The following is a 20,038-nucleotide window of genomic DNA, read 5'->3' on the forward strand; positions in this document are numbered from 1 at the left end:
GAACTCTCAGATTCGGGTTTTCCCAGATGTGCCAGTATGACTTCTCTAATAAATTCTTACTTGGATGAACTTTGTTTCTGAGGGCTGAATGAAATGGGGAGTTTCATTGGAATGCTGACAATATGTATATAATATTTTGAAAACATGCATTTGTTTAGTTTTGAGAATAATTGATCTTATCATTTCTGGTTTAGCAATCAGACTTACCACAGTGGCATATTTTCTCCCCACCGTGGAATAATATTAGGATCAGCAAAAATAAGAAGTCTCCAGTGACTGTACAGATTACTTGGTGCAAGACAAAATTGTGAAGCAACCATGCTTCTGTAATAACACTTAACTGCTTGAAAAAAGGAGTTCTTTATCTGCCCCCCAAAATAATAATAATAATAATAAGGCTGCAGCAAAAGAAAGAAGTAGTCTTTGCTTAGTGACCACAATTGGGACCAGCAACTCTGTCATTAAACCCATGATCATTAACCTGAAAATTATGTGACAATGAGTTTATACTGGCTGGTCAATCATTCAGCGAGAGACATTGTGTGACTTGTGAATTTACTTCTGGGTTTTCCATTAACTCTCTTTTTAGAGGCTGGTTGTGAAGCACAAGAATGCTGATCATGTGAGCATGGTACTAATATATATTTACCATCTGTCACATCAAACCCTTTAAAAAAAAGTTTGTGTTATTTTTGACTCCTGATGACTGCCTGGACAAGTCCCTGTAGTTTCGTTGGCAAGTTTTCTGGAAGTAGTTTGCCATTGCCTGCCTCCTGGAGAGTGATTGACTTATGGTCAACCAGCTGGCTTTGGGTCTAAGGTGGGAGGACACCTCATGGTCTCCCAGTTTCTAACCTGATGCCTTAACCACTATACCAAACTAGTTGCCCATGACCTTCCACTAGAAAATAAAAAGACACATTCAAAATTAAAATAGCAAGTTAAATGTGTTATTGTATTTCAAAAAAGTCCTACTTGAGATCCTTCAGACATAGACTATCCTCCCTTGTTCAGTCTTCTCTTTGCAAACAAAATCTCCTTAGTTCCTTTAAAGTTAATAATCCAGACCCCTTATGCAGGGGTGGGATTCAACCGATGTTATTACCGGTTTAATACTTATGTTTTGCGCTAGTATGCACACTCCATGCATGTAATACAACGAAAGCTGTGCCTCCCGGACAGCTGATAAGCAATGCGCAGAGGTGTGCAGTGTTTGAAAAATGCCTTTTTTTACTGCTTTTTCAACCTCAGCTGTGCCACGCAAAGCAGCTGATATTGAAAAAACAGGAAATAAAGGTCAGGTAAGAGCCCGGGTGGGCAGGTGGGTGGGCCAAACAGCAGCAAACACAGAACAGGTTCTGTGTCTGCTGCTCTTCAGAGCTACCGGTTCTACAGAGCTGGGCAGAATCGGTAGCATCCCACCCCTGCCCTTATGGTAACTTTGAAATCACTCCAGATTCTCCATTTTATCTCATGTGATGTCAGAATTCCAAGTATGGTCTTGCATACCTCTATAACAATGGAGCTACATGTAGTGAGTTTAAGGCATTTTACTAATGAAGTCCAAGATTGTGCAAGCTGTTTTAGCTATTTCATCATACAGTTTGCTGATGTTCAGCAGATGTTTTATTAGAAGTCCTAGATTTCCATCCAGTTCTATACCTATATGTTCCTTTTTTATTATGTCATGTCATTGTTGAATTTAGTCCAATGTTCCAGCCTGTCAAGGAGTCATTTTGAATCAAGATGTTGTTCACTTAAAAGTATATTATCATCTGCAAATTTAAAAGCATTATTTTTATTATATTAGAGCTGACATTTTAAAAAGGCAGCTGCTGTTGCAACACTATTTTCATCAATGCCCTTTCTTCTTTTCTGAGTGCTACTTCAAGAATACTTGGATTCTTACAACACATTATTTGAAACCAGAGACACTATTATGCCTTACTGCAGGAGTGTCAAACTCACATCGTCATGGGAGCATCAAATATCCCCCCCCCTTCACTAAACTGGGCGTGGACGTGGCCAGTATGTGATGCATCTGGCCCGCAAGCTGGGAGTTTGACAGCCCTGCCCTACTGTATGATGTAAATCCACCTGCATAATCTTATGCTAAGCAGTTGGTTCAAAGATATATGTAGTTTATTGTTATTCTCTACTGCTCCAAATTAGCAGCACAATTTTAACTATTTATTATTCCTGATTTTTTTTGACATTCTCAATTATTTCTTTTTCATTCTCTTTCACTGCAGAACAGCAGCATAAAAACAATTAACCCAACTAGAAGGAGAAATCAATGTGGCTTCTGAGACTATGCTGTAAATCCGAGGTGTCAAACTTGCAGCCCACAAGCCAGATGCATCATGTGCTGGCCCCACCCTCACCCAGTTTAGCAAAGGGGGGAAAAAAAAGTCTTGACACATCATGTGACATGGCTATGATGACGCGAGTTTGATACTCACTATAAAAAGATCCTGCTGAATAGTGTTATTATCCCAAGAATAGTTTATGGTTGTGCTGGTAAATACATTTTAATGGAAATGTGCATTTTATATAATTCACCTGCAGCATATTTGTTTTGAAGCAATTATTTTTGGAAAATAATTTTATAGCATTCTATCCAATTAATCACAGGGCCTACAAAGCTATGGAAAAATTTAATCCAAGAACAATCTAAGATGACCCAAAACTGAGAACCAAAAACATAATGTATGATACATCATGAAGGTAGAGTGTCTTTAGAATCTGCATTTATGATATTGACCAAAGCCTGCAAAGATGGACCAGCTGAACCTGAACTGAATACAATCCTGAAATTAACTGCTGTTGCTGCTGCTTCTGTAGCTTGTTTCTACAACATGTATTTTAAGGAAACAAAAGGAATGCAATGTCCCAGTTGTAAGATAAATTTAATATTTAAATTTAAAGATAAAACACTTTAGAAGAGGTAGTTGCTAACAATTAATTAACAATTCACCACCACATGGCAGCATCTGTTTCACAACTGGGGAAGTGTCAAGGATATCAGCTAAGATCTCTTTTAACCAAGTCTGAGGAAGAATACTTGAATTCTCTGCTGTCTTGACCTTAGCTATTACTAGCTTAAAAAGCCTTCTGATCAGTAATTTAAATGCTAAGTATTTGAGGCAAAACATTGACTTAGAGCACTCGGAGAGCTGAACGAAATACTTGTCTGCATCTCCTTAAAGTGGTTGTATTTGGCTTGAGAAGTTAAGAGAGGTGCTGTTCATTCCCCAAGCGTTTTTTTTTTTTTTTTTTGCCCATGAATCTCAGGTGCTTAGAATCCTAGTAAATGTCCTGTAATGGCAGGTATTAGTGGCTATCACCTTGAAAAAAGTAGTAGTAAGAATGTAAGAGCATAAGATGAAGAACCGTAAGTAGATTTTCCTTTGAACTGTTAACAAGTACAGCATTTAACTACTGTATCAAGATAATTTGCTTATCTCAAAATGCCATGTGAAATGGTCAAAGCAAGTCTCCAAAGATTACCAAAGTATATTGACTTAAGATAACAGCAACATTATACTTTTCTTAAACTAATTCCTTTAACTGAATCCCTTTAAAGGCTCCACTATAGTAGATGTCCACTGCATTTTCCCTGCAGCATATTTTTGTTGCTGTTGTTGAGTTCAGTAGGTTCAATTCATTGATCTTCTCTAAGTCTTATGATTCTTAAGGCAACAGATTATGAACTAGGAGATCATGAATTCTTCTCCCACTTTGAGCATGAAGCAAATTGGGTAATGTTGAGCCCATCATTTTCTCTCAGTCCTAGGAAGAAGGCAATGGCAAAAGCTACTTCTGAAAAACACTTTCCAAGAAAACTGCATTGATTTGTCAATGCAATCTCTGAAAATCAGATATGATTGAATGGAAGAAAAAGGATGCCAAATTTACAAGCTAGCTAGGCAAATGCTAGAATGACATATATTGTGTCAATTATTATTTAGTAGATGGTTATTTTTTTAATTTTTTCTATGTGCATACTTTAAAATTTTTTAAATTAAATAGCAACAGAGAACATTAGGGAAACAAACATAAAATAAATCATTGGCATTGGGAGGAATTAACAGTACTAGCTCTCCCTTTTTAATTAACATAATTGAAATGCATAATTACAAGTACAAAATCAAGTTAGTTAGCAGAGTAGGGAAAGTTCAAATAAAATTTACAGATCATATTGCATTTGCTGAATTATCATTTTGGGCAACATAGCATGTACCAAAGTCTTTGTAATCTGAGACCTGTCCTAACCCAGCTTCTGTCCTTTCCCACTGCAATCCCGAAATTACTTTGTGATATGTCAGTTTATTTAAGAGAATAGAACCGGAAGCGTCCTTGGAGATCTTCTAGTCCAAACAAGAGACCTTATACCATTTCAGACAAATAGCTGTCCAATATCTTGTTAAATATTCCAGTTATAAAGTATTCACAGCTTCTGAAGGCAAGCCATTCCACTGGTTAATTGTTCTCACTGTCATGATTTTTTGCCTTACTTTCAGGTTGGTTCTCATTAGTTCCCATCCATTGTTTTTTGTCCTTTAGAAAATAGATTGAACACCCCGTTCTTTGTGGCAGCCCTACAAATATTGTAACTTTGCTATCATATCACCCCTACACATATCTTACACCAGACATACCCAATTCCTGCAACCATTCTTCATATGCTTTAGCCTCCAGACCACCCATCATCTTTGTTGCTCTTCTCTGCACTCTTTCCAGAGTTTTATTCTTCCCTCCCCACAGGTTCCAAGGCCATCTCTCTCTCTCTCCGTTCTTCTAAACATTTTGAATATTTCTAAATCTTCTGTAAGCAGAAGATTATTTCTCCTCCAACTTTCCAACTCATACCAATGTATTCTTATAAATTAATTTAAACCAGATGTTTTCACTGTTTGGCACTATAGCGAGGAATTTCAAGCTGCCTCTAACTTAACATATGCTAGCTCCTTAGAGTGATAGACAAATTGAGCCAAATAAAACAATTGGATATCACTTTCTCTTTTCTTTTCCTCAAGACCTCAGAAAAATACATGTCTTTTGAAGATACTGTAAAAAGAGAATGTATTTTTGGCAGTTTCTCACTGTATAAAATTTAAGTTAATAATTAAAGCTCTTCATATAGAGCTCTAGGATAGAAGGAGACAAGTTGCTTACTTCAAGCACATAAGGTCCTGCTTGATACTTTTTGTGGTTCTACAATCCCAAAGATCAGAAACCGCAGAACAATAGTAGAATTTCCTGGCACTTTTTGCCAGGAAGTAAAATAACCAAGAATACAAAATCTTCAATAAGCAAAATGCCATTACATATATTTAAAAAAAAAATAAAGTTTAAAAAGCAGGACAGGGAACATTCATCTTCTCATAGTCCCAGATGTAGAAAAAAAATCCCTCCCACAGCTATCATTTTAACTCTATTTTTTATTTTTTACTGTAAATAGATTGTAAAACTATAATGTAAATGGAATCAAAGCAGCTGTACAATTCATGGTTGCATGAACCATCACTTCCTCGTGGACGTATGGATGAAGCTAATCGTTTCTTAATGTACATTTAACATCTTTACGCTCAGGAAATGGGCAACAGAAAAGTCCTGCAAATTTGGGCTCTCCCTTACATCATGAAAACAAAAAGTATCATTAAATAATTGCAGAAAAGAAAGAAGGGTAGCCAAGCACTATTGTTTTTTATCTAAAATTAGCCAAAAAAAATACTACTTGGAGAAATAATTGATAAAATACAGGAACATTGCTTTAATGCAATAATAATGCCAATTAACATTGTTAGGTTAGTGTATATTACACCAACAATCCTCCACCCCCTAAATGGCCTAAAGGTAGTCAGCATTATCACCTCTGAAAAATGGCTTCTTTATATGTAAAAATTGGCATTTTTCTCATTTTCTACTGTAATCAGCGCCAACGATAACCAGCTTCCAATATGAGAAGTCCACAAATTAACACTGAAATATTAATTTATTAACCAAGATGTTTGGTAACTTTTGATCCATGGACAACATGGAAACAGAAGGAAAAAGTCTGTCTAACAGTAAGTGACATGTCTGAAATTGACAATGATAGATAGTGCCTTTCAAGTGCCACATTTCTCTGGTTCATCTCTTGTTTTGAGACTTAAGAAAAATGACAATACATGGCCAAATATGCCTTAAAACAGTGTGTGTGTTTTACAGCTATCAAACAGTTTGTGCCATACAAGGATGGGGTTCATCGACGCCTGAATGCCCGTGATATCCTCCAGGCATTGGGCTCTTCATAGCGATTGTAAAGTGGCTCCAGGCGCTGCTGCTTCTTTTGCTTGCTTAGCTTTGTGGGATCAGAAACCTTGAAAAAGGCCGGGGCAAACTCCACAAGCCAGCGGGGATCTATGGTGGTAACCTCTCTCATATACTCCTTGGTTGTGAGCACAAGCTCGTGGTACACCACCCTAATAGAAAAACAAAAAGATCAGAATTTCATTTTCTTTTCAAACAGACCTCTTTTGCTTTTCATATATATTATATATAGGCGGACTGCCCTTCTTAAAGGGCACACCTAAAACACTCAGGCTCAATTACTTTAAAAAGCAGTGTAAATGCTTTATATTTCAAACTATATAAAATCAACCTAGTGGACCAAGGATGAATAAAGAACCATTCTGAAGTGGCAGAAGTTGTTTTTTAAAGAAAAGAGGAAGATCAATCATTCCTGTTTCAAGTCTCAAATAACGTAAATAGACATCCACAAAATAGACTGTTTTTTTTAACACAAACATTTTTGCAGCAACAATCCCAAATAGGATCCTTGACTCATAAACAAGCAATTACAAATTGCTTCATTGCCACCCCCACCCCCAAAATATAATAAAATTATCTTACTGGGAATAATTACTCCCAATTTAAGAACTGCAGATCTAGACTTTTAAATAATTTTTAATTTTTTAGATAAAATTTCTACAAAAAATGCCTTAAAATATATAAAGGCAATCTTCATGAGCAGAACATTTTAAAGAAATGTTCAATTTACAAACAGTCCTTTAAGTGACTATTTGAAGTTATGATGGACTTCCTGGAGCTACCAACAATTTTGTTTCAAAGATCGTGCAAGCTAGTTCACCTCCCATGGTGCACCATGGATAAGTATGCAGGTGCTAACTGAATGAACCAGCAATTAAGCTGTCAAAACTATTCTGTAAAATTGTAGATCTTCCTGACAAAGGTATACTATACAAAAAAAAAAACAGTGTAATTTCTGTTTACCTACTTAAAGGAAATTCAGCAGATATTCAAACAGACATAATTCTGATTTCAATCCATGCCCTTACCATTCAGGCTGGCGATTGAAGAGGGCACTTGAGGGATGGATATAGACCACTTGCTGATCAATCAAGGTCCGATAGCCCTCCTGGGGGTCCTTTTTGGCTGCATTCCGAAAGAAACCACTGCAAATGGCTTTCTGGACTCGTACTGTTGCTTTTCCACAAGATACCACATCTAACTTGTGCCTGTTAAAGTCAAAGGGTGATAAAAGGCTTTAGGATCAATGTATTCAATAGTGAGATTGTCTGGCACATTTTGTTTTAATTTTCTAATTAAAATAGACTTTTCCCAAAAGAAAAACTGTTTTAGATCTCCATACCGAAATATCAGCATTACTCAATTTCTAAATATTATTTTGAAGAATGAATTATCTTGGCTTTATTATTTTTATAATTGTAATATTTTACAGGAAATGACTATTAAATATTCCTCCTATCGTGAGCACATCTCTAACCAATTACAATTCAAGACATGTGATATACCACTACTTCTTTTACTGCTGCTAATCAATCTCAAAAGTCTGAAACCATCCATCATTTCAGTGACTTTGCTATATACACTGATAAAAGGAATATTAATTTTAAAAAAGAGGTTAATTTACCCCATGATACCATGATGTATCTATGCTTAGAAAGGTTAGAATTGTGCAGGCAATGATTTTTTTCCAATACATTGGTCTTTGAGGATGCTTTTGTATTTGTGTATTGGGGAAGATTTTTAAGACTATCATCAATCAAACAAAAATGACCAGCTTAAGCTGTTATATTTTGGACACTATATGAAGCTACTTTGAAAAAGTGGAAATAAAGACAGAGGATGACCAGCAGCAAGGTAGATTAACTCAATTACAACAGCAATGAATTTACTTTTGTGAGACATTAAAGGCTAGATCAGAAGAGGACATTCCAGAGAAAGTTTACATGGTCAGTAAAAGTCAACAACAATTTAATAGCAGTTAATCAAACAACAGGTATAATATGACCAAATTCTGGGAGTTTGCATTTTTTGTTATGGAGAAAGTCAACATTATTCCAGACAAATTTGGTCTGTAACTGGTTATTACTCCAGGCACTGAGTTGGGAGATTTGGATCTTCTTGGTGTTTTTCAATTGGATGAATTTGTCTCTAGTAAAGTATGTTAATAGTTCTGGATATTAGGTGTGATTTTACTTGTCTATGCTGTTCTACATCATATATTAGTGATTATGCAAACTGTTTAAATAAATTTCTGTCAATTTCTTGTTATATTCCACATCTAGTTGTTATTTTTTTCAAAATCTTTTCAGATAAGATAACTTTGTCATTTATTTTTTTACTCTGAGCACACGAGCCCACATTAAAAATGTAATTCTGTTGTCTGCTCTCAAGAGAAAGTATATATCTACCCAAACGTAACACACATGCTATATGCATACATAAATATACCTGCAGCCCCCCCCTCCTGTTCATTTTGAATACATAGTGGAAAGAGGAAACTTGAAAGTTCACAAGGTTGATGCTAAATGGAACAAAACTGTGACTGAATCTAGATATTCTGCTTGGGATACCACGAAGCCTCCCCTCAGAAGGTAATCTTCAACTTCACTACTAATTATATTCAAGCCCAGATACAGTTTCCCATAGCCTGATTTTTGGTGTGTGTGTGCGCGTGAAAAACAATCCCTCCCCATTTCATTAACTCACCTATCCATTATTCCCAGCATCTGCTTACGAATATCCTGGGCACGACGTAGTGAACGGGCTTGGATAAAATTTTCATAGCACCAGGGATTGGAGAACTTATTGTTCTTCCAGGAGTTGTAAACAGCCAAAAGTGTGAGGTGATCTCCTTCAGTTTGATGGAATTTAGCTTTTTTCTGGTCAGCAAGAGCTTGCTTGTCCTACATATATGAAACAAAATTAGCCTTATATTACTTTCAGTATAAAAAAATGCATTTTTCTAGAGTGGAAAAAATATTTTGTGATGCAATGTTAGTAAGTATATTTAAACCAATCAAGTGCAAAAAAGGGATAAAACAGAATTTTAAAATAATTTTAACTTTCAAGCAAATTATTGAAATATACATTATCATTTACATTAATTACAAATATTAAATTATTGGCAATACCAAAGGACTTTTGCAAGCAGATGTGCAAAGAAAAGGGGAAGTTACATTTTTTATTAATAATCTCATTCTGCAGAACATGCAAACTTTTATACCAACATGTCACTCATCTTTTTACATTACTTTATTTGACTTAGGAAACTAAATGCTTAAAACTAAAATTGAACAAGTTGCACGTTTCAGAAATACACTACTCTGTGCTATTGGAAGATGTGTAACTGGAATTCGTGCTCTTCCCTCATCTGCATTATAGTAGATTTTACAAACCAAACAGAACTGACATATAACTTATTAATGTTTATTAACTTATTAATGTTTATTAATAAGTGAGAAGGATAATCAAATAATGCTGGAAAATTTAAAGACCAATTTAAATAACATCTTCTAAAATCAAGAAGCTATTGCGTGATAAGGATAAATCAACTTTCCCATTCCCACATCAAATCTGCAATTTGTCAGATCAGCCATTCTTTCTCATACCCTAGTTGAGGCCAGAGCTGGACTGCTCTATAAAATGCAATCTTTTTCATTCCAATGCTCCCCAATTTACCTTTGGTCGATAGAAAACATTTTGCACAGACAGCATTGAGACAATGGTGAGCATTTCCTCACTGCAACCTAGGTGCACTGACATAATGAGCATCTTGCAAAGCATAGGCTCCAGTGGGAACTCTGCCATCTGCCAGGAAGGAGAAAAACATAATGTGGTTGAAATATCCCAGAGTAAGGTTTAACTTGCAGCTGCATTGAAAAATACACATACACCAATAGCTCCGTAAGGAAAAACACCAGCCCAGAATAAGGTACTATCATTGTCTGCTGCTAATAAAGAATTCTTCCAATCCCTGCATCCAGCCACTGTGTAAGAATCAACAATAGATCCACCTGCTTAGGGTTATGGCAAAAAATGTTTTAACTGTTCCCATCTATAAATGTTCCAATAGGTTTTCATCTAAAACTACTGATGGACTTCACAAATAGCTAAAACCAGTGCAGTGCAGAGACAGGCTGTGTTATCTTGAATATTACTTTCTTTTGCTCAGCCACATATTAAAAGAGAATCTGAACAATGCTGATCCTACCCTGCGCCCCAGTCGAGTGAGCAGCCCTTCATCATCCAAAGCTCCCAGAGTATACAGTTGTTCCATTGCAGTGATCAGAGTCTCCATTGGAGGGGCATCCATAAAATCGAAAGATAGCAAATCATTGATACCCATAGCCTTGAGGGGAAGAAAAAATAATAAGCATTGTGCACACATCTGGCAAGTGACAAAATATATTTTCTCCAACTTCCTTCTTTATAAAGACACCTTTTTTGGTGTGAAGATGCTGAACAAAAGCCCGAAAGTCATTTAGATGCAAATGCTCACCTTGAGAGATAATACAGTGCTGGCCAGATTAGTTCTCTGAATCTCAGGTACATTGGTGGTCAGCATTTCATCACGGTAGGCCCTCTCTGTGTAGAGTCGGTAGCACTTGCCAGGGCCTGTTCTTCCAGCTCTTCCAGCTCTTTGCTTAGCTTGGGCCTATAGGAATCACAAATTAAAAGATATATAGAAGATTTTATTCCTTCTACTTACCCACCACGTATTTTAATTTGCATTAAAATTGGATACAGGATGGTTGCAATTCAAGACAGAAGAAAAAGTGAAAGGTGGAAGGAATGCAGCAGATATCACGTATAGCAGAATATGACATAGAAGCAAAAAGTTATAAAAACAGTTCAAGAAGTGCTCTCTGAAACTCAGGAAAAGATTTTTATATATTCCATGTAATATGGACATATATTTAGCATTCAAAGAAGGTCAAGATTCATTAAAAAAAATCCTCTAGCCTTTAAAATAGAACTGAATGGTAGAGGCACCACTGTGTGAATCCTGAAGTGATTAGTCTTGTATAGTGTCAATATGGTGCTGAAGTGAAATAATAAACAAAGACTCAGTGCCGTAATAGGCCATTTCATGGCAAAAGCTTTGTACATAGAATAAGGTTAATGACACATTTTTAGAATTTATGTACAGGTAGTTCTTGCTTATAACCACTTGTTCAGCAACCGTTCGAAGTTATCACAGCACTGAACAAGAGATACTTATAAAGTTCCAGCATCCCCTAACATGATTGCAATTTGGGTGTTTGCCAATCGGCTCACTTTGGTTGCAGAATCAAAGACACATATGATCACCACTTGTGACCTTCCATGCCGGCTTCCCACAAGTAAAGTATATGGAGAAACCAACAAGGAAAATCATAAGTCGCTCTGGTAAGTCCCTCTACGCATTGCTGCACCTATACCCTGCTACACCCTCCTCTGGGCCTTCCTGCGCACATGCGATGTGGCATATGGGAATGACCCTGGGATATGGAGGAGAGATGCTGTTTATGGAATGATCACGTTGAGGAGGGTGAAGCCTGCCAGTGCATAACAGGCAGAGAAAGAAACCCAGAAAGGAGTTCCTAATTTATCAGGCTTTAAAATGAGATAGTGAGACTAGTACTTTCAGACTTGCAAGATTCTGTTAATGTAGTTATAATAAAGTACAATTAACTTACCCAGTCATGTCTCCTGTCTACTCTGTCTAATAATACATGCTCTGCTATCCATTTACCCACCTGATTCTCTTGAAGCACCTCAGTCTAACTTGTAAGCAACCTGTACCGATCCTTCCCCACTCCTTACTTGGAACTCCCATGATTTCCTGTTTAACTTATGTGTCTTATGGTTACGAGAGCAATCAAGATTGCAGGAATCGTCATTGCTAAATGATGTGGCCACGTGGCATCACATCACATCACATCATATAGTAACAGCAATTTCAGTGCCAACTGCTATCCTAGCCTGAGAACTATCTCTGTTGCTCTTCAAAGATTGGAGTAAGATAAAGACATTCCAATTCACTGCAGAAATTGTGCTGTGTGCACACTACCCTTAGTAAAAGCATCAAGTAACACAGTACCCAACAAACATAGGATACCTGAGAAATTGGTGTCACAACCAATTGGTCAATCCCTGTCTTGGAGTTGTACACTTTCTGTTTTACAAAACCGGGATCAACTACATAGTAGATACCATCAATTGTAAGTGAAGTTTCAGCAATATTGGTGGCGATGACCACCTGTAGGGGGACAAAAAGGATTGGCAAACAGTTGAATATAGCAAGAAAAAAGTAAGAGTGAAAATAGGACTACTATTAAGCTACTTTTATGACATGCTATTCATTCAATGGTCAAAACTTTCACTTATTATATACAAAAAATGCAGAAATATTATCCCTTAAAATAATTATTTTAAATCGGACGGAGGGATGGAAAACTAAGCCAAAGATTACATAACAGATGTTATTCTTAAAAACTGAATAACAAGGTCAGGAAAGCACACATAAAAATTTATGGAAAACTTAAATGTTGCATTGCACAAAAATATGCAATTTATAACTAATTTTCCCTCTTTACAAATTGAGTAAGGACTTTATTTACTTGGGAAATCTATATGGCCACACAATTCACATAAATATAACTGAGCAGTGTATATGAATGAAAATAAAAATAGCAATAATTTTAAAAATCCAAATTTAGTTACAATTCTACATACATTTAGTATAAATTTAAAAAAATCATTTTATTATTAAACCTACAACAGCAATTTATAAAATGACAGCCAGAACCCTCAAAGTGCGCTACTACTCAAGGTGGCAGAGCACCAATGTAGCTCCTAATTCTAAAAGGTTAAATCCAGGAATGAGCCTTTTAAATAATTCAATATATCACCATGAATATGAATGAAGAAAAATCTGCCTCTCCCTTTAGAATTCTTAAAAATTCAAACATGTAGGAAGTGTGTGCAAGCATTCAGGTAGATCTTATGAGACTCAACTCATAAGTTGCATGTCATGAAAGTTAATATGACAAAAAAGATAAATGATAAAGAATTGTGGGGTATGGATATTACATTCCAATGAATAATTTTATCAACAATGTAAAAAAGCGGCTTGTGAACTTGTCTGACATAGTTCTTAAATATTATGTGACTAGACCCCAAAATTTAGTATCAGACCCACATTTTCAATCTTCTACAGAAAGAAAAGGGAGTTTGAACAATAAGCTATTGTACTTTAAAAATCCTAAAATTGTATGGAAAATATTCTCAACTGATCAAGAAGTATTTCTAGATGCTATAAAAATATGTTCATTATGGCAGATAATAGTATCATTGTACTTCAGTTTCTCCCGGCTGTACTGTCAAAAGCTCTTGATTTCTTATAAGGTCCCGTTTGTGTAATCGGTGACAGTATCTAGCCAGATGTTCTGCTATCTTTTTAAATTGCCTTCAATTTTCCAAGCATCAGGCTTTTCTCAATGACCCTTTAATGTGCTCAAGTATTTAAGCTTTAGGCTCATTCTTTTACTTCATTTAGAAGAGTTGTTGCTTTTCCATTCAACATTTTCTTAATTATCATACCCAGTGTTATAATTTAAAGGCACTTTTTTGTCATTTAGCCTAACAATCTAGGTTTTATAGCCATTTATTACCACTAAGAGGAAAACCATAGCTTTCACAATGTGAAAATCTGTCATTACTTTAATACTTATTCTAGACTTATTGTAGTCTTTCCTCTAAGTAGCAGACACTCTATTTCATGGCTAGAGTCATCTGAATGTTTATGTTTAGTTACTATGACTAAAACTGTTTAAAGGAAGCTATGAACAGATGACCTCCAGGTCACTGGCACCATTTACAAGCAAAAGTTACACACTGTTGAAGCCAACTGGATAGCATACATTGCAATCAAGTTTATTTGTGATTTTACCCATTTGTTGTGCGGTACCCAGTTGCCTTTGACAAGATAGGTGATAAATTTGGCTAATACATACATGTATTATACTGCCCAGAACTGCCATATCTGATTTCAAGACAAACATTTTCCAAGTATTAGATAAATTAAAATAAAATTGTATGAAGCAGCTCAAAAAGTGAAAGTCTCCTTTGTGATTTTTTTTTAAATTAATGTACTCGATTAGGGAAAATATCATGTCCAACATGAATAGGATTAATGAACAAAATAAAGGAAGAAAATAAGATCATTTTAAGAAACAGCGGTATGTAAAATATTCTGAGCTCAGCATGGTTATCCTGTTTTCTAAACTTTTTCTGAACTTGCAAAAGAACAGGCCAAGAGGTCTTGTTATATAAGTAGATTTTAAAATCATGTTTCAAGACTTGAAGAATATACTAGCCATTAAAACTGGCAATACAATTTCCATTCCTGTTTAAGCAATGGAGAAAAGGAAAGACCATCTAGCAAAAAACAAACAAACACACAAGTGGGAATAGATACCTTTCGACTTCCCGGTGGAGCTGGATCAAAGATTCGGGTCTGCATCTCACTAGGCAGTGCTGAATAAACAGGCAAGATTATCAGCTCAGGAACATCTGGGCCGAGGGACTTCATTCGCTCATAGAGAATTTCACAAGCTGTATCAATCTCTTCCTGGCCAGTCAAGAACACCAAGATGTCTCCTGCATGAAAGAAAACCAAATCATATAGTCAGGGCAATATAAAAACAACCCTTACAATTAAAAAAACAGACAATAGTGTGAAATTTCAAATTTCTCTTGTGATTTTTTTTCCAGTATGATTTCATAAAAAAAAAAAAACAAGTTTGTGGCTTTTACAGCTGTGAGACTACACTAAAAAGCAGACAATTGGAGTAAAATTTGCTGATTTTAATTATTTGTTGTGAATTAAGGAACTGTAAATCATCCAGAAGAAAAATAAATACAATGACAGATACTTCTTTGCTGAATATGAAAAATTAGATGAAGCTGATATGTTAAACCAAGCATTCTACCTGTTCTCCTGCTTACTAATCAATAATCAATAAATCAGACAGAAATTAATTTAAGATTAGGAGTGATATACTGTAACTATGGATGGGGAAAATATACTGGTAAGACTAGGCTATGGCAAGACCGGTAATAAATACATTTAATAAATAACATTTTATATAATATGATTTTCCCTGAAATTTCCATATTTCCCCTTAAAAACCTATGTAAAATTTTGCTTCTTCATCCAATAGTTTTATACAGAAATTCTGCCTTTGTTCTTTGGTAACATATTGAATATTTCTCCTTTTAATATACAGTATAAACTGGTTTAGATATATGTTTGTATTTAAGAAATGTTCTCATTTAACAATATCAGAATTGTGTGGTATCTAGGTTCGTGATTGCTAAAGAAATCAAATGACAGCAAAAGGAATCTTAAATTAATAGCAGATTCAGATTAACAGAGTTGGAAGAGATCTTGTAGGTCATCTAATCCAACCTCCTGCCCAAGCAGGAGACCTTACATCATTTCTGACAAATGGCTAACCAGTCACATATCTCCTCAGGAATTCCTTTGTCCATAAAAACTAAAACTCTTTATACTAGAAATCGCAAATTAGGCTCCCAAGAGCAAGAAAGCTGTCATATCAGGGTTATTTACATCAAATATTTTTATTCTATCTCAAGGAACACTATAAAAATTCTATAGCTTCCACTGGAGGCCAAACCTAAATTATAAATCTTGTGCATTTAATATTAAAAAAGAAAATCCCATTCTGACTTAACTAGTATAAAAAGAAAAAGAGATTGCAAGCTAAAAGAGTTTAGACAATAAAAGAGGCTTTACAGAAGCACACATGCAACCTTTTCAGTCTCAGGCCCGTATTAAACTTTGGAGTGCTCACTTGGGCATTTGAGAAGGAGAATAAAGAACGATTGTAAAACTATTCTGGACCAGCTCAAATCTTAATTAAATTGAAATTCAATGTAGCAAATATGGCTAATATCATTACACTGAATATACTGAATATTTCCAGTTTGAAAGCTGGGGAAAGAGAGTCTCAACATCGTTCTCATGCTATGGCTCACCTGGAGGTTCTGTCAAGTGGATCTGCATGACTGTTATCAGGCTGGCATCTAAGTAATCCGTCTCAGGTTCCTTGGTGTAGAGAATCTCGACTGGGTATGTCCTACCAGGAATGGTAAAGATAGGAGCCTCATAGAAATACTGAGAGAATTTAACTGCATCCAGTGTAGCTGAGGTCACTATTAATTTCATGTCTTGTCTCTTCTGAACTGTCTGCAGAGAAAAAGTGGGGTACATTAAAAAAAGAAAAAGAAGGCAGAATATTAACAGAAGGATCAATATGTGGTTGAATCACAGGACAAACTTGCCTGCTTTACTTTCTTTGAGCAATTTTCTGCTTCATCATTTTAGCATTGTGGGTGATTTTGAAAGAGTTCATACCTTTTTCAAGAGACCAAAGAGTACATCAGTATGTATAGTGCGTTCATGGGCTTCATCCAACATTATGATTGCATACTGTGTCAGATCCGGATCAATGAGGCATTCGCGAAGCAGCATTCCATCTGTCATGTATTTGATCACAGTCTCAGGACTAGTGCAATCCTCAAATCGGATAGTATAACCAACCTTCAAAAAATACAGCAAATGAGTATCAGTGATGAACGCCTTCACTCTTAGAGAGTGTTACTAAGGTCAATTTGTTTGGAGGCAGGAGTTACAAACAGAACAAGGACAGTACCTCTAGAATTTGAGATTTTGTTATGGGCAAGACTTGGTTATGGACCCACTTATTAAAATCACTACATGGTTGAAGTTGCCTATTACAACTTGGCTGCTCTAATGAGCATGGCCAATTATTATAACACTCACTATAAAGCAACCTACACCTCTAACCCCACAGGATAGCAGCCCTTTTCTGGCAAGGCAGAAAGATCAAGATTAGAATTCCAAGAACATAAAAAAATTCAGTAGTTTTATTGTGAAAAAACTAAAAAGCCATTTTGGAAGAATTCCAGCAACTGCTATGTATCATATGCCAGCCTATTTCTTTCAGGATTCTTTCTATCTGTTTTTTATTTGGAAATGGATACAGACCTACTTCTGATCATGAGAATGAGTTCTCACATGGAATACTCTTTGCTACTCAAGTTTATTTATTTTTTCCTGAATCGGTGGGATTACTCTATATTTTCCGATTAGAGCCATATCTTATTTTCTAACAACATGCTTTATCAATTTATGTAAATTTCACAATTTAAAAGCCATATCACATAACTTCAGAAAGTTTTGAAACAATATTGAAATATTGAAACAAATAAGGTTCACAATCTTTAAATTTTGGGAAATGTCAGATGGTAATTTTCACAAAATAAGACATTCATGTTTTGCGTACCTAATTGAAATAAATTATGTAAACTAACATATTCAAAATAAGCAAGTTGTAGAAAACAAAACATACATTTCCTTGAAATTAACCAACTGAAGATTTCTTTATTCTGCATGATTCTCAAAACAACAGGTACTAACAAATGGAGAAGAAATCTCTGAGAAAGAAAAATGATTACTGTGTACAAGACCAGATCTAAATTTTAAGGAGTAAACTCCTATGTGTAAAGTTCAAGGGGAAGGCTTTGTCATTGCTTAGAGTGAGTGATATAGTTTCTATAAATTTGTTGAAAACAGTTAAATACAGCTGCTGCTTTAAAGTCTTGTCATAGTCCTTCTTTTTTCAATACATTGCAGAATTCACAAAACAGCGGAATACATCTTACCTCTTGTCCTAGACAACAACCAAATTCCTCTGAAACCCTCTTAGCAACAGACATGGCAGCTACTCGACGAGGCTGAGTGCAACCAATCTTCCCACGGGTGGTGTAGCCAGCTTCAGCAAGGTACTGTGTGATCTGTGTAGTTTTCCCAGAGCCAGTCTCACCAATGACGATCAGAATCTGGTTATCATGGACTGCCTGAAAAAGGTAGGGGGAAGCATTGAAATAGTCTCATTTAAAAGAGAACGGGTGTTCAGAAAGAATTTTAAAACCAAATCAACAGTCACCACAATGCAGAAAATGAACAAGAAGAAGTGTGAGTGTGTCAGATTAAAACAAGGAATTTGTTTATTAATCTTGCAGATTCAAATTCTTGTTTCAAATCTTGGATCTAACTATTAGAGAGAAGAGGGGAGGAGAAATATATTAACAACACTGAAAAATACAACACTTTTAAGCAAATCTGGGTAGAATTTTCAGTGATCAAGTCCCCTGTACAATAGTTAGAAGTTTTAAATTACCTTAACCACAGGATAAGAAACCCTGAAGGTTTTCAACTGTGAATGAAATACAACTTCCATCATTTCTACACCATTAAAAATGCTGATTACAGCACCTGGGAATTATCTGTGTATGTGTGTGTGTGTGTGTGTGTGTGCCTTTTGTGAAATACTTTTCATTACTTTCTTACTGAGAGCTATTTAGTCTTCAGATGTCACCTTGGATATCTGATAAAAAGCAGAAAAAATATTTAACAGATAAAAAGTCAAGTTTCCTTTGAGTGAAGGTACATTCTGGTGATATCATGGATACATCAGTGCAATTGTCCTGAAAACAATACATAGCTTTTTTTTTACTTCCCTTCTGTTTATTTCTAAAATAAAATTCCCTAGTGTATAGCCCTGTTTCTCTGTAATGATTTTCCATTCATGTAATAGTGAGGCATGACCCTGCTAGCTTCTCAATCCAAATGTCAGCCAGGTGTTACCATATGCTAAGTGCATTTTGGTTAAATGAAAACCATGTATTAAATAATTACATCAAAAACGCCTATTTCAGGACATCTTAATTCAAAGAATAAGTAAAATTCAATGTATGTCCAGATTAAACAACTAAGCAAGAGATTGGATTTAATGATCCTTATTATGATTCAAGTCAACTGCTTTTCTTAAAGGTTTACTTGGATGAGTTGATCTTTCAGACGAAAAATTGGGAGACTTTCTCGCTGTTCAATTATTGACAGTTGCGTCTTTTTGCCATAAGAAGCCTTGTTGCCTCCAAAAGCATGCTTCTTCCATTCAGGTATGTCATTGGGCATCATGCCAATACCTCGCATGTTGGCTGCAATTTGTCTTCCATCCACTGGGAAGGAAGGAAGAAAAATGATGAATCCGAGATAAATTCATATTACAACATAAAACTGACAGGATGAACTAGAAAAGGATAATCACTGAAGGAAGGGACAAGAGTCATCATATCAAGAACAAACAGAACTATACTAAGAAGATTTCTATTATATGTTGGTTTGCTTCGTTTGCTCTGTTCTGAATATCCATTGCTCAGATGGAATTCTAAATGGTCTATGAACAACAACAGAATGAGAGACAATCCTGAATTTAAGATAATCTCTAAAGTACCAAAAGATCACAATAAAAAATCCATGCAATACCCAGTCTTACAAATGAACCTCTGTTGAAGCAAATACTGAGATTCCTTTCTACTCAATATATGTGATTGATATATATATATATTTGTTTTCTTAAGTTTTCACAGATATTTATATGTATGGTATTCAGCTTTGTTCGGGTATTTTCCCACGTCATTATAGTTGTGCTTTAAAGGTGTAGCAACATTTTGGCAGAATCTCATCTGCCATCATCAGGCTTTTGAAGCCTGATAATGGCAGATGAGATTCTGCCGAAACGTTGCTAAACTTTAAAAGCACAACTATAATGACGTGGGAAAATACCTG

The 20,038-nt window shown here is 35.6% G+C and overlaps 1 protein-coding gene across 1 annotated transcript in view; it reads right to left on the reverse strand.

Moving 5' to 3' along the window:
* Positions 1 to 5,752: 5,752 nt before the first annotated feature.
* Positions 5,753 to 20,038, reverse strand: part of DHX8 (DEAH-box helicase 8) — a 29,684-nt gene continuing 15,398 nt past the window's right edge. Inside the window, exons 12-23 of the mRNA XM_026717270.2 lie at positions 19,247 to 19,428; positions 18,070 to 18,264; positions 16,739 to 16,924; positions 16,360 to 16,570; positions 14,777 to 14,958; positions 12,416 to 12,556; positions 10,814 to 10,969; positions 10,526 to 10,663; positions 9,994 to 10,122; positions 9,022 to 9,218; positions 7,344 to 7,523; positions 5,753 to 6,467 (exon numbers count right to left, since the gene is read on the reverse strand). Coding sequence (XP_026573055.1) covers positions 6,248 to 6,467; positions 7,344 to 7,523; positions 9,022 to 9,218; positions 9,994 to 10,122; positions 10,526 to 10,663; positions 10,814 to 10,969; positions 12,416 to 12,556; positions 14,777 to 14,958; positions 16,360 to 16,570; positions 16,739 to 16,924; positions 18,070 to 18,264; positions 19,247 to 19,428 — 2,117 coding nt within the window. The 3' untranslated portion in view covers positions 5,753 to 6,247. The remainder of the gene's footprint in view (positions 6,468 to 7,343; positions 7,524 to 9,021; positions 9,219 to 9,993; positions 10,123 to 10,525; positions 10,664 to 10,813; positions 10,970 to 12,415; positions 12,557 to 14,776; positions 14,959 to 16,359; positions 16,571 to 16,738; positions 16,925 to 18,069; positions 18,265 to 19,246; positions 19,429 to 20,038) is intronic.

Source organism: Pseudonaja textilis, chromosome Z (assembly GCF_049901715.1).
Source record: "Pseudonaja textilis isolate UNSWEBS1 chromosome Z, rPseTex1.2, whole genome shotgun sequence".
Lineage (NCBI taxonomy): Eukaryota > Metazoa > Chordata > Lepidosauria > Squamata > Elapidae > Pseudonaja > Pseudonaja textilis.